This window comes from Heterodontus francisci, chromosome 33, assembly GCF_036365525.1.
Source record: "Heterodontus francisci isolate sHetFra1 chromosome 33, sHetFra1.hap1, whole genome shotgun sequence".
In the NCBI taxonomy this organism is placed as follows: domain Eukaryota; kingdom Metazoa; phylum Chordata; class Chondrichthyes; order Heterodontiformes; family Heterodontidae; genus Heterodontus; species Heterodontus francisci.
The window spans coordinates 13925520-13950715 of NC_090403.1; the positions used below are offsets into that span (position 1 = coordinate 13925520).

The 25196-nt window shown below is 44.3% G+C and overlaps 1 protein-coding gene across 4 annotated transcripts in view; it reads left to right on the top strand.

Annotated features, from left to right (window-relative positions):
- Positions 1-25196, top strand: part of ddx42 (DEAD (Asp-Glu-Ala-Asp) box helicase 42) — a 96914-nt gene that overhangs the window by 39485 nt on the left and 32233 nt on the right. For all 4 annotated transcript variants that reach the window (XR_010969050.1, XM_068013098.1, XM_068013099.1 and 1 more), the window contains 6 exons: positions 3993-4112; positions 6408-6584; positions 11174-11302; positions 12296-12395; positions 12853-12900; positions 15509-15606. Coding sequence is in view for 3 of the 4 variants with exons in the window: in XM_068013098.1 (XP_067869199.1) it covers positions 3993-4112; positions 6408-6584; positions 11174-11302; positions 12296-12395; positions 12853-12900; positions 15509-15606 (672 nt within the window). In the remaining variant the exon portion in view is untranslated. The remainder of the gene's footprint in view (positions 1-3992; positions 4113-6407; positions 6585-11173; positions 11303-12295; positions 12396-12852; positions 12901-15508; positions 15607-25196) is intronic.

Here is a 25196-nt window from a genome sequence, read left to right on the forward strand (position 1 = left end):
TCCAAGTTTACAGACCTGAAAGTTAACTCTGCTTCTCTCTCCACAGATGCTGCCTGACCTGCTGAGTGACCCCAGCACTTTCCGCTTTGCTGCCATATACTTACCCTGCTGTGTCCCAGTGTCCTGTGAAGTTGCAATCCTCTTCTTCCACTCAAGTGTAACATTCCTTCTTGTAGGTGTGCTGCACCTGGGTGAATAATCCTAAATTTGCACATTCCAGGACGTGAGACTTAAATAGACCATGAAAGGTATTAGAGGTTTACAGAGAACACACTGACACAAATGGGAATGCATGGGTGTCACAGCAATGTAAATACGTCTTTCACTAAATGTCCCTCGCCAACATGTGTGTCCTTTTCTCTGCGAATGATGTGTGTCAGCATGTAGCACCAATGTCACATCCCAATAACATCATTACCATGCCACCATTACTCATGAGCGTCTCCACGGATGCAGTGACATGAACATTGGCTCAGTCAACTACTGCCTCTAATGGTTTACACAGGGATGCTGCAGATGTGGACTGGTGCACAACAGGTGAGCGAGGGTGATGTGTGGCTTGCAGAGCTCATGTCAATTCTTATGGAGCTGACAGCCTTTGTCTGATAAGCCACTGCCGTACATCCCTACCTCACTGCTAGCGCTGCGTGTAGAGCCTGGGTGCCATCTGCCCTCCCATGCATCTTTCATGTTGTAGGTCCTCATAGTCCGTGGAGGAATCCTGTTGACGTCTCTCCTCATCATTGCCAGGCCTGGCCCCTATTGAATGCGCAGTTGTACAGAGCAGCAAAGAAAGGACCTGGCCTTTTCGGCCCCTAGTACAGGGCATCACCCTATCCATACAGGCATTGGAGGCGCTCTTTCAGCATGCCGATCTCCTGCTCACTGGTGGCTCATGTAGCTCAGTCACTGGCGTTGTATCTCTCCTCTGCAGCTGTGGTGGAGTCTCTCACTGGTGTTGGGAGCCACGTCTGCAAAGGGTAGCCCTTATCTCCAAGAAGCCACCCCTCCATCTGAGCCAGTTCAGTGAACAGAGGTGGCATCCAGGACTGGCGCAAGACCCAGGTGTCATGGCAGCTGCCTTTGTGCCACTCTTGAGTGTTGGCTAAGCCATTCACTGCAAGCATCTGCGGTGTTCACATACCAGCTTCACCTAGATTGAGAGGGCTCCTTTAATGGTGACTTCTGCAGGTGGTAGCCTGGTAGTAGGCCTGATGGCCACATGAGTGCAGTCTATGGACATTATGGTCTATGAACATTACGACCTATGGTTCTCCGGTTCTCACATGCAGAGGATCACATAATATAGGATGAACCATACCTATTTCCATGTGATAAATAAAGTTGAATCCTGCATGTATTCGAAGGTTCCTAACGGGGCATGGATTGGTGTTGACAGGTCCATCAGCTGCTTTCCTGGATCAACTATGTGGTGTGTCATGGCATTGCCCATCTTGACCAACACTCAGAGTGGCACAGCATGACCACAACAAGATCCTACCAGCTGAATCAGTTGCCCCACCATCCATATAACCTTCATGCTCCTGCCCTTTCTGGCACCCTCCCTACACACAGGGTGCCCAGTGTGCCATTGCCCCCTCACAAACACAGAGCGTACACTGTTAACAGACGGATGGTACACGGTACCTCCCTTCATGCCGGCACAGCTTTCCCTCCAGTAATCCCAGATCCCTTCCCTTTCAAAATGCAGAGTTACACCCCTGCATATCTTCTCCCCCGCCACCACCCCCCCCCCCACTCCCTTCCATAATGCAGAGTGAGACCCCTGAATAACAGAACTTGCCTTCGCTGGCAACAACTTCTGCCTCTGTGGACCCGCCAGCTTTTCAAATCGTCAATGTGACGGCTGCCCGTTCAGCAGAAAATCCGGAAATGTCAGTGGAGAGGCGGCAGGCTGCATAATAAGCCAAGGTAAGTACTCTTCACCATATGCTAATTGTGTTGCAGCTGCCTTGCGGCGGCGGACGACACCGAGGTTCCACTGCCGCCAGTAATTTGCAGCGGGCCCTTCTCGACGTCGCAGGTCAAGGCGGGCCTCTCCCCACAGCATTTTACTGCCACGTCCCGCGGCGTCGAGGGGCCGGTAAAATTCAGCCCTCTTTGTGTGTGCCATAGTGAGGAATGTCAGTGCTGGAGAATGGAACTATTTGATATTATAAGACAAATAGTGCCCACCGGAGCTTTCTGAGGTCAGGTATAACATGATTAGATCCTTCCTTTTGAGCTTCCTGAAGATCAACTGTGGTTTTGCATCACATAGGGAACCCACTCCACTAAATACAAAAAAACTTTTATCATTGTTAAAGAATACTGATACAAATAAACTCTTTAAAAAAAGTTTTGTAACATCAAGGTGAAGTTGATTGAACTGAACAAGTTGGTTAAATGCAATTCCACAATGTCAGTTACACTCCAGTATGTTACTCAGTTGCCCATTCTTCAGGAGTGAGTCTTGTCAGTGAGAATTGGTACTGCACCCTTGTGACTGGTACTGGGCTAACAACACAGATGTAATGAGTTCAGATCTTAGCATGGTAGTTGTAATACTGAATCAAGTAAATCTGGCATCAGAAACTGGCCTTGAAATCTGTCATATTGTTGTGAAAACCAACTAGGTCATTAATGTTCTTCAGGGAATCTGCCACCCAACTCCATCTGACCCATGTGTGACCCTAGGTTTACATTATGTGGCTGTTTCTTAATGTCCTCAGGGCAGTTATGAGTGATCAATAAATGTTGCTTGCCAGTGTCACCCACATTACAAGCATAAATATATTTTTTTGAAAACATTCTAGTGGCGTTGAACCTGAGCCCAGTCCTGTTCTCGCCTGTTATCTGTTTTTTGATTGCAAATGATGGTTTGTTCCTAGAAAACTGGCCAGCATTCTTCAGCTACCTGTCCTGTTTACAGGACCCTTCTATTGGCAGCATTAGTGTCCGTAATTTCAGAAGGTTATGCTACCAAATGTAGCAGTATTCAAGCGTAAGGACTTGCTTTGTATTGGATATGACAGGGAATAAAAAGAGCAAATGATGGAAACAATCCAGTGTAGAAAGGGAAGTGCACACTCTGCATGTGATTTTAGATTAGATTAGATTAGAGATACAGCACTGAAACAGGCCCTTCGGCCCACCAAGTCTGTGCCGAACATCAACCACCCATTTATACTAATCCTACACTAATCCCATATTCCTACCAAACATCCCCACCTGTCCCTATATTTCCCTACCACCTACCTATACTAGTGACAATTTATAATGGCCAATTTACCTATCAACCTGCAAGTCTTTTGGCTTGTGGGAGGAAACCGGAGCACCCGGAGAAAACCCACGCAGACACAGGAAGAACTTGCAAACTCCACACAGGCAGTACCCGGAATCGAACCCGGGTCCCTGGAGCTGTGAGGCTGCGGTGCTAACCACTGCGCCACTGTGCCGCCCTTTTTCTGTTTCAATAGCACTTTCCAATTTCATGGGAAACACTTGATTAACTGCTCATCATTAGCTGTGCTTTATTATTGTTAAGTTTATGTTGATGCCAAGTACTTTGCCGTCATCTAATTCAGGTTTAAAGTCGCCTAAAATTTATTTGGGCAAAGTGTGAGAGACCACCTCCAGGTGCATTCATGCTTTGCACTTACTGCATGTAACTGCATCACAGCGTGGAACCCAGGTTTAAGTCCTTTTAAACTTAATTTTGATTGTTAGTAGATCTACATGTTTACAGAAAAACCTATTCAATGCACAGTTAGTTGCATTGAGTATCATTTGTTGTTTTGCGGGAATTGCTGTTAGTGTTTCAGATGTACAGTTTTCACAGCTTATATAAGTGTAACATGCTGACAAACAGGTAATTGAGGGAAAAGTCAAACATTCAAAAAAAAAGTTTGTTCTAAAACAGTTGACCTGAACTTGTTTACAATGAGGTAATTTGAACAGTATTTAAAATAACCGAATATCTCCCTCCGCAGGTCTCTGGTGCTGACCCTCCCAAACCTTGCAGTAGTTTCGCTCACTTCGGCTTTGATGAACAGCTGATGCACCAGATCCGAAAGTCAGAATATACGCAACCAACGCCAATACAGTGTCAGGTAAGAGCTTGGGCATTTCACGCGCATGGACCTTCTTCCCTGTCAGACTGTTGAAACATAGAAAATAGGAGCAGGAGTAGGCCATTTGGCCCTTTGAGCCTGCTCCGCCATTCAGTATGATCATGGCTGATCATCCAACTCAGTAGCCTGTTCTGGCTTTCGCCCCATACCTTTTGATCCCTTTAGACCCAAGAGCTATATCTAAATCATTTTCGAAAACATTCAATGTTTTGGCCTCAACTGCTTTCTGTGGTAGCGAATTCCACAGGCTCACCACTCTCTGGGTGAAGAAATTTCTCCTCATCTCAGTCCAGAAAGGTTTACCCCGTATCCTTAGACTATGACCCCTGGTTCTGGACTCCCCCACCATCGGGAACATCCTTCCTGCATCAAGTCCTGTTAGAATTTTATAGGAAATACCTGAGGTTGCAAATAGTACAGACTGCTCTCATTTCCATTTTCATATTGCTAGTGTTAAGACCAGGCGAGAAGTGTGTCTCAGGGTCTGTTACTATTTTCACCTGGTCCTATTGTAACAGGGTTTAATTTTAAACGCAGTGTTTTGAGCTCCCCTTTTTGTGAATCCTTGTTCACAGTTTTCCAATTATAAGACAAAGAAACTAATTCACACAGGCTTTCTCAGTTTTAAAGAAGAATGATGAAATTTTATTGAAACTTAAAACTTAAACTCCAATACAGTGAGGGGGGTTTGAGGCAATATCTTGTTACGGTGCTTCGAGCTCACTGTAGTCCTTTTGTAAGTAGTCTTGCTTTTCTTTGGGGCCCTGTAGTCGTCTGAAAACCTTGTTCACGTAGGAAACCTTTCTGTCTTTGATTTTCACATGTTTTCACAAGATTCAGTTCCGTGGGAAGGAGATGGAAGCAGGCAGACAGGAGAGGCTGTAATTCTTGCTTCAGTTCCAGGAGAGATCTTTACTTCATGAGCGCACGGCTTTGTCTGTCTTCAAAATCCTTTGTTGGAAGTTCAAATTCTGTGCAACAGCCAGTTAGTCATGTGACTAAAACTCATCTGACCATTTCTGTGTATTGGGGAAACAACTACTGGGTCCCCATTGTTTCAACACCGTCTGTTACTATGCAGAAAAGTCTTCCCAGTCAGGGGCTTGCACTTTTAAGTTTTAATGTCATGTGGCAAAATAATGTGTGCCTCAGTCTTGGCAGGTGGGGGGGTTTGCCTGACACTAGCAATGTTTATGCTATTAAGCAGCTGTGGGAAATGCATGAAATTTAGATGGAGGAGCTGAAGATTCCGCCATGCTGGATTTACTGTTTGGTCTCTTTGTGGCCAGGGGATTTTCCTCAGAACCAAGACATAGGAACAGGAGTAGGCCATTTAGCCCCTCAAGCTGTAAATTGTACCTGTTGAAAAGGATCAGTTTCTGCGGTTCCTCATCTCTATCTGACCTGCGGTACACAATCGGTCACACCAATCCCATTCTGAATCTGCACTCTAGTAGATGTGCTAGAGGTGACTGAAGTCTGCAGCAGTTTATCACAGATTTATCACCCTGCTGTCTGGCCTCTCGCTCCCTGCTTCCCCCTCCACCCTCTTCCAGCCGCTAGTTCCAGGCCGCGCCACTTATCTCCTCTCAGTCACTCGCTCCCGCGTTCGATCATTCTTCACGTGCCACCCGAGTAAGCAAGGCGGGCCGGGAGGGGTGGCAGGTTGACGTAGGAGCGAGTTGCCGAGGGAAGCAGGGAGCGCGCGGCTGCGGTGGGGGTGGGGGGGGGGTGGGTTTGAAGCGAGGAACAGCGAGTGCGCAGCGCATGCAAATCTATTCAGAGTGTGGCTCAAGGTGGAGGCACCCTCGTGTTCCCCCTCCTGCAGTGGTAGCGTCCACCAGGGTCCTGTCCTGGAGGTGGCCTCTCAATTGGCCGCATCCGAGAAGATCTCCTAGGTATGTGCCTTGTTGGAGCAGGGTCAGGACCTGGAAATGGTCCCAACACGGTCATGTCCTGAGAGCAGAAGATTACGCCCATGGTGTGGTGCAGTAAGGGCTGCTCTTTTAAGATTGGTCTGAGGCATATCATTGGCATAGAATAAAAGAAACTTTTCTCTGCGTTTCACTATGTTCTACCTGGCTACGCAGTGCTTGATGCTAACACTAGATGCCTGAAATAAGAAGTGTTCCATTTCCCAGCACGAACATCTCGCCCATATGAACACAAAGTTCACAAAAAAAGCCCTGAATTGCTTCAGTTGCTGTAAAGTGTGAGATTGTTATCGAAGGACTAACAACACGGTGCTGATTATGTATGTTTATTTTAATGCAGGGTGTCCCCATTGCGTTGAGTGGCAGAGACATGATCGGAATCGCTAAAACTGGGAGTGGTAAAACTGCAGCCTTTATCTGGCCGATGTTGGTTCACATCATGGATCAGAAGGAGCTGGAGCCTGGGGATGGGCCTATTGGTGTGATTGTTTGCCCAACCAGAGAACTCTGTCAGCAGGTACAACTAATGATACTAATCCACAAAGCAGCTGGGATCTGCACACTGCTGGCAGCCAGTGCAGTATTGATTAGAAATAGAGCAAGTGACAATGTCTTTGGAGCCAGTGGCGGCTTAAGGTTAAATTAAAAATCTTTTAATTGAAGAAATGCTTTTTCCTTAGGCTTTAAAGTACTGCCTTTGAATGTTAAGGCTGGGTTATTAATAAAAAATGAATTGTTCCCTCATATGTATTAATCTGCAGCAGAATACCTTACTTAAAGAAAGGATCGCTCAGTTCAAAGCAAAAATTGAAAATGTTGGAAATCTAAAACAGAAACTACTGAATGCACTGCAGGTCAGTCAGCATCTTGGAGAGAGCAGTCAAGTTAACATGCATTCTGATGAAGGGCCCAGCCTGAAACCTTGGGCTGCATTTTGCAGCAGAGGTGGGGGTGGAGGTCAACCTGCAGGCAACTTCTCACTATTGGCTGGTATGCTAGTCGTCTGCCATGTTCCCACCTCTGGCTTATTTTCAGGGAGACAGGAACATGGCAGCAGACCGACATGCCATCCAGTAGCAAGAAACTGCTGCCATGCCCACCTCCATAGCAAAATTTAGATGTTTCAGTAAGAACAGAGAAGATGGTAAAAGAGGGGGGTGTGGCATTGTTAATCAAGGAGAGTATTACAGCGGCAGAAAGGACGTTTGAGGACTCGTCTACTGAGGTAGTATGGCCCGAGGTTAGAAACAGGAGAGGAGAGGTCACCCTGTTGGGAGTTTTCTATAGACCTCCGAATAGTTCCAGAGATGTAGAGGGAAGGATAGCGAAGATGATTCTCGACAGGAGCGAGAGTAACAGGGTATGCTATAGTTATACAGGGTATGCTGGAAATGCTATAGTTCGAGTACTTTAGATGGGTCAGTTTTTGTCCAGTGTGTGCAGGAGGGTTTTCTGACGCAGTATGTAGACAGGTCAACCAGGGGCGATGCCACATTGGATTTGGTACTGGGTAATGAACCCGGCCAGGTGTTAGATTTAGATGTAGGTGAGCACTTTGGTGATAGTGATCACAATTCGGTTAGGTTTACCTTAGCGATGGGCAGGGACAGGTATATACCGCAGGGCAAGAATTCTAGCTGGGGGAAAGGAAATTATGATGTGATTAGGCAAGATTTAGGATGCGTAGGATGGGGAAGGAAACTGCAGGGGATGGGCACAATCAAAATGTGGAGCTTATTCAAGGAGCAGCTACTGCGTGTCCTTGATAAGTATGTACCTGTCAGGCAGGGAGGAAGTTGTCGAGCGAGGGAGCCGTGGTTTACTAAAGAAGTTGAAGCGCTTGTCAAGAGGAAGAAGAAGGCTTATGTTAGGATGAGACGTGAAGGCTCAGTTAGGGCGCTTGAGAGTTACAAGCTAGCCAGGAAGGATCTAAAGGGAGAGCTAAGAAGAGCAAGGAGAGGACACGAGAAGTCATTGGCGGATAGGATCAGGGAAAACCCTAAGGCTTTCTATAGGTATATCAGGAATAAAAGAATGACTAGAGTTAGATTAGGGCCAATCAAGGATAGTAGTGGGAAGTTGAGATAGGGGAAGCGTTAAATGAATATTTTTCGTCAGTATTTACAGTGGAGAAAGAAAATGTTGTCGAGGAGAATACTGAGATTCAGACTACTAGGCTAGATGGGATTGAGGTTCACAAGGAGGAGGTGTTAGCAATTTTGGAAAGTGTGAAAATAGATAAGTCCCCTGGGCCAGATGGGATTTATCCTAGGATTCTCTGGGAAGCCAGGGAGGAGATTGCAGAGCCTTTGTCCTTGATCTTTATGTCGTCATTGTCGACAGGAATAGTGCCGGAAGACTGGAGGATAGCAAATGTTGTCCCCTTGTTCAAGAAGGGGAGTAGAGACAGCCCTGGTAATTATAGACCTGTGAGCCTTACTTCGGTTGTGGGTAAAATGTTGGAAAAGGTTATAAGAGATAGGATTTATAATCATCTTGAAAAGAATAAGTTCATTAGCGATAGTCAGCACGGTTTTGTGAAGGGTAGGTCGTGCCTCACAAACCTTATTGAGTTTTTCGAGAAGGTGACCAAACAGGTGGATGAGGGTAAAGCAGTGGATGTGGTGTATATGGATTTCAGTAAGGCGTTTGATAAAGTTCCCCACGGTAGGCTATTGCAGAAAATACGGAAGTATGGGGTTGAAGGTGATTTAGAGCTTTGGATCAGAAATTGGCTAGCTGAAAGAAGACAGAGGGTGGTGGTTGATGGCAAATGTTCATCCTGGAGTTTAGTTACTAGTGGTGTACCGCAAGGATCTGTTTTGGGGCCACTGCTGTTTGTCATTTTTATAAATGACCTGGATGAGGGTGTAGAAGGGTGGGTTAGTAAATTTGCGGATGACACGAAGGTCGGTGGAGTTGTGGATAGTGCCGAAGGATGTTGTAGGGTTCAGAGGGACATAGATAGGCTGCAGAGCTGGGCTGAGAGATGGCAAATGGAGTTTAATGCGGAAAAGTGCGAGGTGATTCACTTTGGAAGGAGTAACAGGAATGCAGAGTACTGGGCTAATGGGAAGATTCTTGGTAGTGTAGATGAACAGAGAGATCTTGGTGTCCAGGTACATAAATCCCTGAAAGTTGCTACCCAGGTTAATAGGGCTGTTAAGAAGGCATATGGTGTGTTAGCTTTTATTAGTAGGGGGATCGAGTTTCAGAGCCACGAGGTCATGCTGCAGCTGTACAAAACTCTGGTGAGAACGCACCTGGAGTATTGCGTGCAGTTCTGGTCACCGCATTATAGGAAGGATGTGGAAGCTTTGGGTGCAGAGGAGATTTACTAGGATGTTGCCTGGTATGGAGGGAAGGTCTTACGAGGAAAGGCTGAGGGACTTGAGGTTGTTTTCGTTGGAGAGAAGGAGGAGGAGAGGTGACTTAATAGAGACATATAAGATAATCAGAGGGTTAGATAGGGTGGATAGTGAGAGTCTTTTTCCTCGGATGGTGATGGCAAACACGAGGGGACATGGCTTTAAGTTGAGGGGTGATAGATATAGGACAGATGTTAGAGGTAGTTTCTTTACTCAGAGAGTAGTAGGGGCGTGGAACGCCCTGCCTGCAACAGTCGTAGACTCGCCAACTTTAAGGGCATTTAAGTGGTCATTGGATAGACATATGGATGAAAATGGAATAGTGTAGGTCAGATGGTTTCACAGGTTGGCGCAACATCGAGGGCCGAAGGGCCTGTACTGCGCTGTAATGTTCTAATTCTAAAAAATCCAGTCCAATGTTTCAGGCTGGACCTTCAACAGAATGAGTGTCAACTTTTTGGAGGGGGTGACAGCTACCTGTCCGCTAGCAGCGGGTATCAAATTAGGCCAATTAAAGTGCCAATTAAGGGCACTCTTCACACGCCGTCTGGATTTTCCAGGGAGGGGTGGTGGTATGGCCAGAGGTGCATCCCGCAAAGCAGCCCAGCATGGATCCGCTGGGTAGCGAGGGCTACAGCCATCCTGTGAAGGGGTTTCCTCTCTGCAGTGATGGCCCGGCAACTGTGGCCGCAGTTTATTTTGTTGAATGTTAAATCTGAAAGAGCCTTCATGCTGAGGTGCGCTCGTGGTCCCTGGCCTGCCTCAGCAGCGCCCACCTCTCCCAGTGTGACTGCTGAGGTGCCAGAGCTGTCGTGTCAACCTCTGGACATGTAGCATAGAGGGCCTGCCCTAAGGACGACGGAGGCTGCCAATTAGGAGGCGCTGTTCTGGACAATTGGTGTAGCTAAAGTGTAACAGTGACTATGTCAATCAACATGCAAGATAATGATTATAACAAGCTTTGAGGTTCCATGCGAGTTGCCATTTGAGTTTTCAGTTTCTTTTTTTCTCTCTCTTCTGAAGGTGAAGGCTCATTGGTGGAATACAGTCCCCGTCACCTCCCCCTAATGGCCCTTATTCACAGCTGGGCCTGGATGTATTGGCTGCTCATGCTGGAAATACTCAGCAGCATCCACAGCATCTGTGGAGAGAAAAACAGCTAATGTTTTAAGTATGTTCAGTTCTGATGAAAGGTCATTATTGGCCTAAAAAACTAACTCTGTTTCTCTCTCCACAGATGCTGTCAGACCTGCTGAGTATTTCCAGCATTTTCTGTTTTTATTTCAGATTTCCAGCAATATTTTGTTTTTGTGTAGAACTAGTCTCTATCAACACACACTTGTGGAATACGTTTATAGACTGAGTCATCAAGTACCAAGTGTCTGTTGCCTTAATCTTAGTTTGCATTGATCTTTTACACTGCTCCATGCCATGATTGTAGCAGTAAAGCTACGTAGACACTGATTTAATTATCCATGTGGGTTAATCCAGTGGCACATTCATTGTCTATTTTAGTGAATCTGGATTGGTCCCAACATTGAAGCCTTCCACTTTGGTTTGTTTTGCTTTTCTTATTTTTGCCAACAGGAGTCAAACCTCAGACCAAGTGTGGCAGTTACTATCACAGCCATTCCCCATTATAGTGACTCATCACCAGTATGCATTTTTTGCATGCTATGATTGCTGCAAGTCTCCCTGCGTATTGACACTAAATTAGCTTACTTCCTGTAATATACAGATTCATTCCGAGTGTCGGAAGTTTGGAAAAGCCTATAACCTGAGATCAGTGGCTGTGTATGGTGGAGGCAGCATGTGGGAACAGGCAAAGGCTCTACAAGAAGGGGCAGAGATTGTCGTGTGCACACCGGTCAGTATAAAAGATGGAGAACCTGGAGAGACTTAGTAACTTTCCAGAGTAGGAGATTAAAGGAGTTAATATCAAGACTGCTGCTACTGTCAAACTTTGTGCAGTTATACAGTGCAGCAGTTTGTAAAATGAAATGTCTATGATCGTTTATTGGCAATGAGATGTTAACGTTGAAGGTCAGCAGTTTGGACCTTTATATTTATTTTTTTTAATTCTCTCTTCAAAGTTAGTCTTAAAAAAAGACTTGCATTTATACAGCACCTTTCGCAGGCACTGGACGTCCGAAAGCACTTTATAACCAATGAAATACTTTTGAAACTTAGTCACTGTAATGTAGGAAGTGCAGGAGCCAATTTGCACATAGCAAGCTCCCAGAAACAGCAATGTGATAATGATCAGACAATTTGTTTTTGTGGTATTGATTGGTCAGGACCTCGGATAAGTCCCTGCTCTTCCTCAAAATAGCACTGTGAAATATTTTGCATCTACCTGAGAGGGCAAACAGGACTCGGTTTAACGTCCTCATCCAAAGGCTGGCACTCTAACAGAGCAGCACTCCCTCAATATTGCTGGAGTGTCAGCCTTGATTTTTGGGCTCAAGTCCTGGAGTGGGACTTGAACTCTTAACCTTCTGGCCCAAAGACAAGAATGCTACCAACTGAGCCACAGCTGACACTATCGCACTTTCATTAAATAGCCACTCTTGTGATTTTGTGCTGAATTGAGTTCTTGTGACCATTTTCCTTCCATATTGTGGTATCCTGTTTGACTGTCAATAATATACAATTAATTATAAAATAGCTTTTGCATTCCTAACCATATTAATTATCCAGGGATAGAAGTTGCCTTTCACCAGAAGTTCCACTTGCTTGAATGTAAAACTTTCTTTGACCAGTGAACTTAAATACTTGGTGTCCATGTTAACCATTGAACAATCTGTTGGGTGTAACAATCAGGCTGCTACTTCTGATTTTATTGCTCTTTCCCCCATAGGGTCGGTTGATAGACCACGTGAAAAAGAAAGCCACCAACCTCCAGAGAGTGACCTACTTAGTGTTTGATGAAGCTGACAGAATGTTTGACATGGGCTTTGGTAAGAGATTAACATGTTAAAAGCACGAAAATTGTTCATTGTGTTTGGCTAATTTAGCATGTTGGCCTCTAGTATATTTACATCTTAATGATTGCAATATACCTTAATGTTATGTCACTACACTTGTTTACATATAATTGGACAGATTTTTCAAAGAGCCGGCACAGCAGCAATAGGTCAAATGGGCTCCTTTTGTGCTGTTTGATCCTGTGTTCTGAATTTGTCATCTTAAATTGCTCCATCTGCTCCCACCACCAATGGCATGCTCATACACTAGTACTTCACCCATAAAGATCACTCCAGTAAGTCTTATTTGCAACACTAAATTTTTGGTGCTTTAAATGGACATAGTGTATAGATGCCACATACACACACACATACTTATCTTATTGGATGATGGCACTCTGATGAGTACATGTATCTTGTATCTTTATGGTCAATTCTTTAACTTTTACAGAATATCAGGTCCGATCATTAGCAAATCATGTCCGTCCAGACAGACAGAGTAAGTGATGATGTTTTATTGCATGCCTTGTTGTGTAACCAGTGTGTGTTTAATTAAAGTTTAGTCTTTATAGCAGTCATTGTACTGGAGAGAAGCGGGTAATTATACATCCAATGGCATGAAGTAATTTCAACTCTTTTATGGGAAGGGGTGTAAATTCAAAACTAATCTGCAGAAACAATATTCAGTGAGCAAATGGTCATCTGTGTAATACTCCCTAGGGAGATGGTGGAAACAGTATTGATTCATTCAAATGCAGATTCGATTTCTTTGGGGGAAAAAAAAGTAACATTTTGGGCTACAGTGTATGTGTAATTTGAGAAATGACGTGCTAAGTGTAGCTTGCTTGGGAGGAACGGGTGACTTTTGACCTATAATTCCCAAAGCTCTCCTCCACTGGGAGTTTTCTCAACTCATGTCTGGGTCTCTAGTAAGGATCATTTATAGAGATTGTGAGGATTAGTCAACAGCTCCATTATCATTGTGTCATGCGACTACCAGGTTGGCAAAAGGCGCGCTAGGTAAGCTTCAGTCTTTCTTCATCTAGCACTTCCTATGTGCAGGTGTGTTGTCGGGCCTTGAAGCTGTGTTACTTCTCAGGAAAACCTCTGAATTTTTTACTGTTCGTTCTTCAGACAAGATCGGCATCTGTTGCCCATCCCTAGTTTCCCTGAGGTTGTGGTGATGGTGGGCCTTTCTCTTTGTTCTGTAGTAGTCCTTATAGTGGTACTGCCACATTGGTTTTAGTGAGGAACTCGAGGAACCCACCATTGATGAAGAGATGGCAATATAAGTCCAAGTCATGATGGTGTGTGATTGTTAGGTGATGGCATTCTTGCACTTCTCAGTGGTAGAAGTTGGAGGGGAGGGCACTGCTGTCAAACTAATCTTGGCGAGTTGCTGCAGTGCAACCTGAGCGGTGCACGAACTGCAGTCACAGTCTGCCGATGATGGAGAGGGTGGGTATGAGTCCTCACAAGTTGATCAGATTATAACAGTGACGCAGCATAATGTAAAATATCATGTTGCACTGGGCCACACGGCAAAATGTATTGTCTGCACTGTAGCTAATAAAGACAGTTGGGTGAATTCCAGAAAAGGTTTAAGACAAATTAAAAATATTATTTACAGTGATGATTTGGAACTTGTTTTATGGCTATCACAATCTGTCACCTGTGCAAATTACATCAACTTCGCCCTTATGTTCATGCCTTGTTCAAGTCTTGGGTACATTCCACTCTTGTAGTTTCTGGTTTCCATCAGTTGTTTGTGAATGTTCTGTGATAAGTGCAGAGATTTCTGTCCCAATCTCATTTTGTACAGTGTTGTCTCCACACTAACTAAAACGCATTGTCTTTCAGTAAATTCAATAGTTCATGTCCTCAACTTGACCATCCTTTTTGAAGTAGACCTGCTGATTACTTTATCACCAGGCTCATTTGGTGCATTCATTTCTAGTTGTGGAACAGAGTTAGCTGTGAATTAAGAAAGGCAGAGAGGGAAATTGAGGTTTCCGGACCCAAAAGTGACTTCAGTCCCACAGCAACATGGTTGACTCTTCACTGCCTTCTGAAGTGGCACAGCAAGCCTCTCAGTTCTTTCATACAGTGATTCAAGAAGGACGTCCAATAGCACCTTCTTGGGGAACCTGGGGATAGGTAATAAATGCTGGCCTTGTCAGCGATGCCTACAACCTGAGAATGGATCACAACAACAACTTGTATTTATTTAGCGTCTTTAACGTAATGAGACATCCCAAGGCACTTTACAGGGGCATTATAAAACAAAGTATGGCGCTGAGCCATAAAAGGAGATATTGGGTCGGATGACCAAAAGCTTGGCCAAAGAGGTAGGTTGTAAAGAGTGTCTTTAAAAAAAATTAAAATAAAAAAAAATGCTGACATTCTCAAGGCTGAGACTTGTGTTGTTGGAGATGCTGCACCAGGCAGCCTCATGTTAGGTAACAGAGCTGGGGATGGAGTGATGTTTAAGATCAGACGGTTGTGTCTTCAAATTGGGAGGGCTAGATGTACTAAACTGTAATGTATAATGTCATAATTTTACCATTCGTATACACATGAAACTTAAAAAGCCAATGGAAATCTGAATTAATCACAAGCTGATTGATCAATCCACTAGGTCTTGCCATTGCAAAGGTAAGCTACACATGAGGGAGGCCATTTGGCTCACCCTTCCACAGAAACCAACAATTGCCCCCATCACGCTGTTTAACTGCTTAAATGATTCCAGAGTATTTGCCTTCAGTACCCTACCCTGACCCTATTCCAGTTCCTAGCCACACTCTATGCATTCTGAACTTGCCTTCCACCAGTTTGTGGTTGGGGTTTGCAGTCATGGTTATACTTTTAACAGTCCTTGGAATTATTCTTTCTCTGTTCAGCTTCACACCTTATTTTCCTCTTAGGTCATATCCTTTCAAAGCTGGGGAGTTTGTTTTTCAGACCTTTCCTGAAATCCCAACACTCTTATACTGGAGATTAAAACAAATGTAGGAGACGTTTCAGTAATGTGAGCAGATTTCACATCTGGGGCATGTGATTTGATTGATACATTGCTGTTGTTCTCTTAAATGTGGATTGTCTTACAGCTCTGCTATTCAGTGCTACTTTCCGGAAGAAGATCGAGAGACTGGCTCGAGACATTCTCACTGACCCTATTCGAGTTGTCCAGGGAGACATAGGAGAGGTAATGGGACACCTTACTGTTGAACTGGCGTGATTTTATGATTTAATATTAAATGCAGTAAAGTACGAGCTGTTCCCAGCTGTAAGCACAAGAATGCACAGAATGGAAGGAAACTAATGCATGAGTTTAAATGGCAGAATCTTCTGCTAGCGGAGTTCCCAGTCTCTACTGTGCAACCATGGGGAAGGCATTGGGCAGAGGATGAGGATAAGTCGTTCTCCATAAGAAGCAAAGGGGAGATCAGACATCATCGTCCCTGTGGCTGTGCTTCAAAGCAACGTAGACAGTCATAGCCCTTCACTAACACTAACATTCTTAACCTCAATGTTTAACATCGTGTTTTGCAGGGAAATTGTATAAACACATGACCAATTTTTGTATTAGCTGCAAACCTCTTAATTATGCCCCCTATATTTAGGTCTAAATTATTGATATGTATACCAGGAAAAGCAAGGGACCTAGTACTGAGCCGTCTGGAACCCCACTGGAAGCAGCCTTCCATTTATAAAAATGCCTGTCGACTATTTTTTTTTAACTCATTCATGAGATGTGGGTGATGGTGAGCTTCCTGCCACTGAGTCAATTTAGGATCCAAATTATTGTGTGTAGTTTCTTTTTTTCAGGTTAACCAGTTATAGTCCTCACTTTGCAGAATTGCTGCAGCTGCCCAGTTCTCAAGTGACGTGTATGACATGACTCTGGAATGTGGATGTTCTTGCGGAGTAACCCAATCCCAATATTCAGACCCCAATTTTAGGGGCATGCTGCCAGAGCAGGCATATCTTCTGCCAAGCTGAATGCAAACTGCTACCTGCAGTGTCATTTAAATGATATATTTGTTCCATGTGTGGGGCATTTTGCACGTTATCAGGGGTAGATGGGAGTGTGGAATTCGAAACACAAACCGATCAGCTATGATCTTACTGAAAGGCGGAGCAGGATCAAGGGGCCGAATGACCTACTTCTGCTCCTAATTCATATGTTCATATGTAACTGTACCATGTATGAGCAGTGCATTTAGTACTAGCGTCACCTTCAATTGAATACAGGAATGGATCCAGTCAGGAGGTGTGACATTGCAAAAAACTACCAACAATTTCAGGATTTCAGAGATGACCAGGGCCTTTCCTTATCAGTTACCAACTATTGTTGTCTTTCCTGATTTTCTTTTCCCTCAAACTACTGTCTTTCCAAATATCTCCATCATATTTCTGAGCTCAGTTTAGCAATGTCTGGGTTTCCAACTCTGGAATTGGCAGGATTCTAATATTAACATAATTGGGCACTGTCCATTTCGCGTTAGTCCTCACTGACAATTGAGACATACTGGCCAGAGACACCTACACCCTATGAAAGAATTAAAAAAAAGAAAACAACGAGCCCATTTCCCCCATTGAGTCCATGCCAGCTCTCTATAGAGCAATCAAGTCAGTCCCATTTCCCGCTCTATCCTCGCAGCCTGCATGTTTATTTCCCTCAATTCCCATCCAGTTTCCTTTTGAAATCATTCATCATCTCCGCTACCACCGCCCTGGTTCCAGGTCATTACCACTTGCTGCGTTAAAAAAAAATTCTTCCTCACATCCCCCTAGCATCTCTTGTCCAAAACCTTAAATCTGTGTCCCCTTGTCCTTATGCCATCAGCTAATGGCAACAGCTTTTCTTTGTCTACATTATCTAAATCTGTCATAATCTTGTAGATGTCTATCAAATCTCCCAAAAAAGCAGTGGTTCTAGCACTGAACCTTGGGGAACATCACTGTCTATCATTCTCTAATCTGGAAAACAACCATTTACCATGACTCGCTGTTTTCTGCCCTTAAGCCAATTTTTTATCCAAGCTGACACTGACCCTCCTATTCCATGAACCTCAATTTTGTTAATCAACTTTTTATGTGGCACTTTGTCAAACACTTTCTTAATATCCATGTAGACAACATCCACTACATTTCCCTTAACAACCTTGTCTTAACTTCATCAAAAAATACAATTAGATTAGTCAAACACAATCTGCCATTTACAAATCCATGCTGGCTCTGCTTATTTAACTCAAACCTCTCCAAGTGCCTGTAAATTCTTTCCGTGATTGTCTGTTTGTTTCTAAAACCTTACCCACCACTGATGTTCAACTAACCAGCCTGTAGTTTCTAGGAATGTCCTTACAACCTTTCTTGAGTAAGGGCGTTACACTTGCCACTCTCCAATCCTCTGACACCTCCCTTGTATCTAGGGACGATTATGGCAAGCTTCTAGCCATCTCCACCCCCACTTCTTTTAACAACCTGGGATGCAAGCCATCCAGACCAAGTGACTTATCCACTCTAAGCATAGCCAGCCTTTCCAGTAAATACTGCCTATCAATTTTCACCCCATCCATTACCTCTATCATCTCAGCTTCTATTTTGTCAGCATTCTCTTCCTTAGTAAACAGTTACACAAAGTACTCATTAAATATTCTAGCCTTGCCCTGCACCTCTAAGCATATATAACCCTCTTTATTCTTAATAGCACATATCCTACCTCTTACCACCTGCTTACTATTTACTGGTAAAAGATTTTTTTGGTTCCCTTTCATGTTAACTGCCATTCTATTCTCATATTCTCTCTGCCAGTCTTATTTTTCTCTTCACTTTTACTCTCAACTTATTGTATTTGGCCTGGTTCTAGCTTGAAGAATTCACCTGACATGCATCATACACTCTACTTTTTTTGTTTCATCATATTCTGTATCATGCTTTGTCATTCAAGGAGCCCTGGCTTTGGTTCCCCTACCTTTCACCCTTGTTAGAATGTATCTAGCTGAACCTGAAACATCTCCTCCTTAAAGATAACCCATTGTTCCAACACAGTTTTTCCAGTCCATCTTTGGTTCCATTTTACCCTGGCTCGATCCCTTCTCATCCCATTGAAGTTGGCCCTCTTTATTAGTTCTACTTTCAATTGTTCCTTGCTTTTCTCCATTACCTTATGATACGATGATCGGCCTTAACCAAATGTTCCCCCACAGATGTCACGGAGCGGCTGCAGGACATCCTTCTGAGGGAGGGTGAACAGCCAGAGGTCATGGTCCACATTGGTACCAATGACATAGGTAGCAAGAGGGATGAGGTCCTGAAAGCAGATTTTAAGGAGTTGGGAAGGAAATTAAAAAGCAGGACCTCCAAAGCAGTAATCACAGGATTACTCCAATGCCACGTGCTAGTGAGCATAGGAATAGAAGGATTGATCGATTGAACACATGGCTGAAGAATTGCTGTAGGAGGGAGGGCATCGGGTTTCTGAGGCATTGGGACTGGTCCAGGGGCAGGTGGGACCTGTACAAGATGGACGGGCTACACCTTAACAGGACTGGAACTAACATCCTCGCGGGGAGATTTTCTAGTTCTGTTGGGGAGGGTTTAAACTAGGCTGTCAGGGAGATGGGAACCTGAGGGGTAGTTCAAATTGGAAGGAAGTAAAGCTGGTAACAGGAGATAGAAAAGTAGCAAGGGACATTAGGAGGCAGGCGAAACAAAGGTGAGCATCAACTAGGCTTATAATGCAGAATATTAAGAAGACAAGGTTAAGGGCACTCTACCTGAACGCATGCAGTATTTGCAACAAGGTAGATGATATAACGGTCCAAATAGAGGTAAATGGGTATGGTCTAATTGCCATAACGGAAACATGGCTACAGGGTGACCAAGACTGGGAACTGAATATTCAAGGATATTCAACATTTAGGAAGGACAGGAAAAAGGAAAAGGAGGTGGTGTTGCACTGATAATAAAGGGTGGGATCAGTATATTAGTAAGGGAGGATCTCAGATCGGAAGAACAAAATGTGGAATCTGTTTTGGTGGAGCTAAGAAATAGCAAGGGGCAGCAAACATTGGTCGGAGTTGTTTATAGGCTACCAAACATGAGAGGTAGTGTGGGCATGGCATTAATCAGGAGATTAGAGAAGTATGTAGCATGAATAATACAGTAATCAGGGTGACTTCAATCTGCACATAGACTGGCTAAACCAAATGAGCACTAATGCTGTGGAGGACGAGTTTATGGAGTGTGTTAGGGTTGGTTTTCTAGAGCAATATGATGAGGAACCGACAAGAGAACAGGCTATTTTAGATCTAGTATTTTGTAATGAGAAAGAGCTAATTTATAATCTTGTTGTAAAAGAACCTTTAGGGATGAGTGACCATAATATGATACAATTTTACATCTTGTTTGAAAGTGAGGTAGTTCAATCTGAAGCCAGGGTGTTAAATTTGAACAAAGGAAATTATGAAGGTACGAGGGGCAAATTGGCTGAGGTGGATTGGGAAAATACATCAAAAGATATGACAATACATAGGCAAAGAATAGTCTTTAAAGAAATAGTTTACAGCAACTATACATTCCTTCAAGGCACAAAAAACCCAAAAGTAAAGGCAGTCAACTGCGGATAACAAAGGAAGTTAAGGATTGTGTCATGCTAGGCCCCCAACTGCCAAAAATGAGGCACATTAATTTTGTCATTAACATTGATTTTAAACTGTTACTGGAGTGAAGTTTTTCTCTTGAATCTGAAGAAGCAGAAACAGGGTTAGAAGCAGACTCCCACAGGGTATTGTTAGCAAAGATACAATTGGAACAGAGGAAACTTGAATTTGAGGAGAGAGAGAAAGAATATTCCAGAAGGACTGCGAAGAGCAAGATTTGAAGCAGCTTGAGTTAGCTAGGGGGCGACAGAGTAACCCCGGTGAAAGCATGGCCAATATGGAGGAGCAAAATTCAGGGCTGGGTACAGAATTGTTAAAACTAGCTCAGCTAATTCCAAAATTCAATGAGGAGGATGCAGAAGAATTTTTTGTGTTCTTTGAGAAACTGGCAAGGCAGCTAAAATGGCCAGCTGAGATCTGGCCTCTTTTTTACTACAAAGCAAGCTAACTGGAAAAGCCCATGAGGTTTATTCCCTGTTGCCAGATGAGAGTTCATCAAATTATGAACGAACCAAAAATGCTATCCTCGGGGCATATGAATTAGCAAATGTTTAGAACCCTCAAGAAGCAAGCTAATCAAACTTAACTGGAGTTTGAAAGAAGTAAGCAGCTGGCTTTTGACCAGTAGCTGAGGGCTCTTAAAGTACATCTCAGGTATGAGAATCTCAGAGAAGCAATTCTGTTAGAGGAATTTAAACACTCTCTCCCATTCTCCATAAAGACCCATGTAGAGGAGCAGCGGGTCCAGAGAGCCCGGCAGGCGGCCGTCCTGGCCGATGAGTTTGCTTTAATTTATAAGTCAGTTTCCCAGGAGAGAACCTTTCCTAGTCACCCCCACAAATCTGAAAGGGACAAAGGGTGGGAAGGTGACAAGCCCAAGCAGTCCTGGAAGAGAAAGGAAAGCAGGAGACACAGGGACCCCTCCTCTAGCCAAAAAGGAAGGTGCTGTGAGCAAGATCGAGACCCAGAGATCTGTGGGACTCCATTATAATAAAGCAGGGCATTTAAAAGCTGACTGCTGGAAACTAAAGGGAAAACCTGTAGGGTTAATCAAGGCACACCCGCTCAGTGAAGATGAGAACCTGATGGAAACCACAGCAGAACAAACTATGGCTTTAACTGCAGTAAGAGTGCGACCCAGGAAGCTTACTACTGCCAAGTGCAGGAAAAGTGAGTCGGATTCCTGAAGGTTATCAGGGTTTTGTGTCTGAGGGGAAAGTAACCCCATACCCCTCGAGTGGGGCAAGCAAGCCCATAGTAATTCTCAGGGCTACAGGCCTCTAGATCCATTTTACTGGGAAAAGGCTTGACCTTTCACGCAGAGAGTGCAGTGCACGCCAGAATGATGGTGAATGGTATTGGAGGGCAGTGTATACCTGTACACTGGGTGCACCTGGAATACAACCTAGTTTCGGGACCGGTGACCATAGGGATTGCCGCTAGTTTTCCTATGGACGGGGTTGACCTGCTCCTGGGTAATGATCTGGCAAGGGTGAATGTGGTAGTCCCCAACCCTCCCCCCGCAGTAGTGAAAGAAAGACCGCAGGAGGTCAGAGAGACAGGGCCGTGGCAGAAGACAGACCCCTGCTGTTTCCCTGAATGTGTAGTGGATCAGACCATGATTAAACCAGCTCCCCCAGAGGAGATTGCATTGGTACTGCAGGCAGATGACCAGGTCAGTCTGTCTGAGATTTTCTTTGAAAAGTTCGGAGACCCAGAGAATGAATTAAATGAATTTTCCCTAGGTGAGGCTCAGCGAGCCGACCCAGTATTGTGAGGGTTAGCACAGTCTGAAAGTGAAGCAGAGGGAGTCCCTGATTGTTACTATTTAAAGAATGAGGTACTGATGAGGAAATGGAGTTCTCCTCACTGACCTGAGAGCAAGGAGTGGGCAGTAGTTCACCAGTTAGTGGTGCCGCAGAGATAGTGGAGAGAAATATTAAGAAGGGCCCACGAGACTACAGTGGCTGTACATACCAGTATATGAAAGACCAAAGCCCGCATAAGACAGCAGCTTGACTGGCCAAAACACCACAAAGATGTAGTGGAGTACTGCGGGAGTTGCCACATGTGCCAGGTTGAGGGTGAAACCCCAACCTACAGTGAAACCTGCACTCCTAAGTCCTGAAGTTAGGAGGACCCTCCAGCAGAGGGCTGGTTAACTGTAAGGGACCCCTGCTGAGAACAAAAAAGGACAGGCAGACACAAGGCTGCCAAAAGTTTAGAAAGAGAAGGGGAAAAAGTGACCAAGAGGGCAGGTTAAAGGAAGTTTGGGAGGAATCCCGGATGAAAACCCCTACTGTCCGGTGAGCCAGCCCTGAAAAATGTGAAAGGTTAGACCCCACATCCTCCTACGTAAATGCAGACACTGGAAGCACCCCACCAGAGTTGCTAACAGCATTTACAGGAACCTTCAGAGACAAAGAAAGACCTCTATGGGGCACAGAAACCATGAGGGTAATGCCTCACCTAGTCAAAGTGCCACAGGAGAGTGCAGTAGAGTCTGCACAAATAACTACCGGCAGGAGTGTCATCGGACAACGGGGGGATTAGCAAAGAATCCTCCCCCGCAGTCAGAAAAACGAAAACCACCCATCCCCCTAAAGTCAAAAACCTTTGCATGACTCAGCAAAGCACTGAGAGTTCAGGATAGACCCGCCCACTACCGTCACTCCTGAAGCAGGAACACAAACCCTCGGCACTTATGGAAATGGGCAAACGGAAGGGAAACTTCCCCAAAAAAGAACCACATGTTTATTGGGATGCCAAAAAAGGGGCAATTTTAATAATTTTTAGGATTTGTGAGAAATGCATGGGTCTTTTTCTGTATCTTATGTTTTTCTCTCAACCCTTCTAATGAAATTTGCCTTTTCTCAAATCGCATTTCATTCCACTGGGTGTGGAGGTGTCATGCTAGGCCCCCACCTGCCAAGAATGAGGTACATTAGTTTTGTAATAAATAAAAGCAAAATATTGCGGATGCTGGAAATCTGAAATAAAAACAAGAAATGCTGGATACACTCAGCAGGTCGGGCAGCATCTGTGGAGAGAGAAAAGACATTAATTTTGTCATGAACATTGATCTTAAACTGTTACTGGAGTGAAGAAAGGACTTGCTTTTAAAAATAAGTTGCCAGCTCTTAGCTGGGAAGACATTTGCATATTAACAGACAATGCTTGGAAAGGACAAAGCACCATTCCCTGACACATTGAACCCACAATGGACTTCTGATCACCAGACGTTGAAGGTGGGGGAGCTCACATTCCAGTTTGACTGCTAAGATGGCAGAATACACAAACGGACATGGTCAAACCAGCTAGTCACATGACTAACCTGCTGGGCAACCTGAGTTTTTTGAATTTGTACAGTTTGTGAGGAAGATGCAAAGAAGCTTCAAGGGGATTTGGACAGACTTAGTGAGTGGGCAAGAACATGGCAGATGGAATATAATGTGGAAAAATGTGAGGTTATCCACTTTGGTAGGAGGAATAGATGTGCAGAGTATTTCTTAAATGGTAAGAGATTAGAAAGTAGATGTACAAAGGGACCTTGGTGTCCTTGTCACAAGTCACTGAAAGCTAACATGCCAATGCAGCAAGCAATTAAGAAGGCTAATGGTATGTTAGCCTTTATCGCAAGAGGATTTGAGTACAGGAGTAGTGAAGTCTTGCTTCAATTGTATAGACGCTTGGTTCGACTGCATCTGGAGTACTGTGTGCACTTTTGGTCCCCTTACCTTAGGAAGGATATTATTGCCATAGAGGGAGTGCCATGAAGGTTCACCAGACTTGTTCCTGTGATGGCAGGACTATCCTATGAAGAGAGATTGGGGAAACTGGGCCTGTATTTTCTAGAGTTTTGAAGAATGAGAGGTGATCTCATTGAAACTTACAAAATACTTAAAGGATAGACAGGGTAGATGCAGCTAAGATGTTTCCCCTGGTTGGGAGTCTTAAACCAGGGGACACAATTTCAAAATAAGGGGGAAGCCACTTAGGACAGAGATGAAGAGAAATTTCTTTACTCAGAGGGTTGTGAATCTTTGGAATTCTCCACCCCAGAGGGCTGTGGAAGCTCAGTCATTTTTTTTTAAAGCAGTGATTGACAGATTTCCAAATACAAATGACATCAGGGGATAGAGGATAGTGTGGGACAAAGGCATTGAGGTGGAAGATCAGCCATGATCATATTGAATGGCGGGACAGGCTGAATGACATACTCCTGTTCCTATGTTCCTAGATACATGGCCCACCTTAATATACAAGGAAATAAAGTGTTCAGAAATGATAGAAAGGGAGGTAGGGTGGCAGTACTGAATAAGGAAGACATTGTAGTGTTGGAAAGAAGGGATGTCCTTGGAGCAAGAATCAGTTTGGTTAGAGTTGAGAGCAAAAAGGGTATGATCACGCTACTAGTCTTTATCTTTCGGCCTCCAAAAAGTGAGAGAGGGAGAAAGATAGAGGAACAAATCTGCAGGGAAATCAGAGAGATGTGTGAAAGAACTAAAGAGGGGTGATATTAGGGGACTTGAATTACCCAATTATCAATTGGGATAATTTTAGAGTAAAGGGAAAGGAGGGGGAGGAATTGCTGGATTGTGTTTGGGAGACCTTCCTTGATCAGTATGTTCTAGAAAGGAGGCATTGTTGAATCTGGTGCTGGGAAATGAGGTGGGCCTAGTGAACCAAGTGTCTGTGGGGAGCACTTGGGTAAGTGTGATCATCATATCATAAGTTTTAGACACGTAATGCAGAAAAGCAAGGAACGATATAAGGTAGAACGGCTAGATTGGAAGAGGGCTAGTTTCAGTGCAACGAGCAGGGATCCAGCCAAGATAAATTGGAACCAAAGACCAACAGGAAAAACTAACGGAACATTGGGTTATCTTTAAGGAAGAGATCCTGCAGGTACAGGCTACGTGCAGTACAACAAGGGAAAAAGGTAAGGATACCACAAAGAAGGCTCCTTGGATGACGAGGGAGATGGGAATTATGATGAAACAAAAAAAAAAGGGTGTCTGATGCAGGTCAGGTGAATTCTTTAAGTTAGAACCAGGCCAAATACAAAAAGTTGAGAGGGGTGTGGGGGGTGGTGTTGGTAGTGAGAGGAAAATAAGACTGGCAAAAG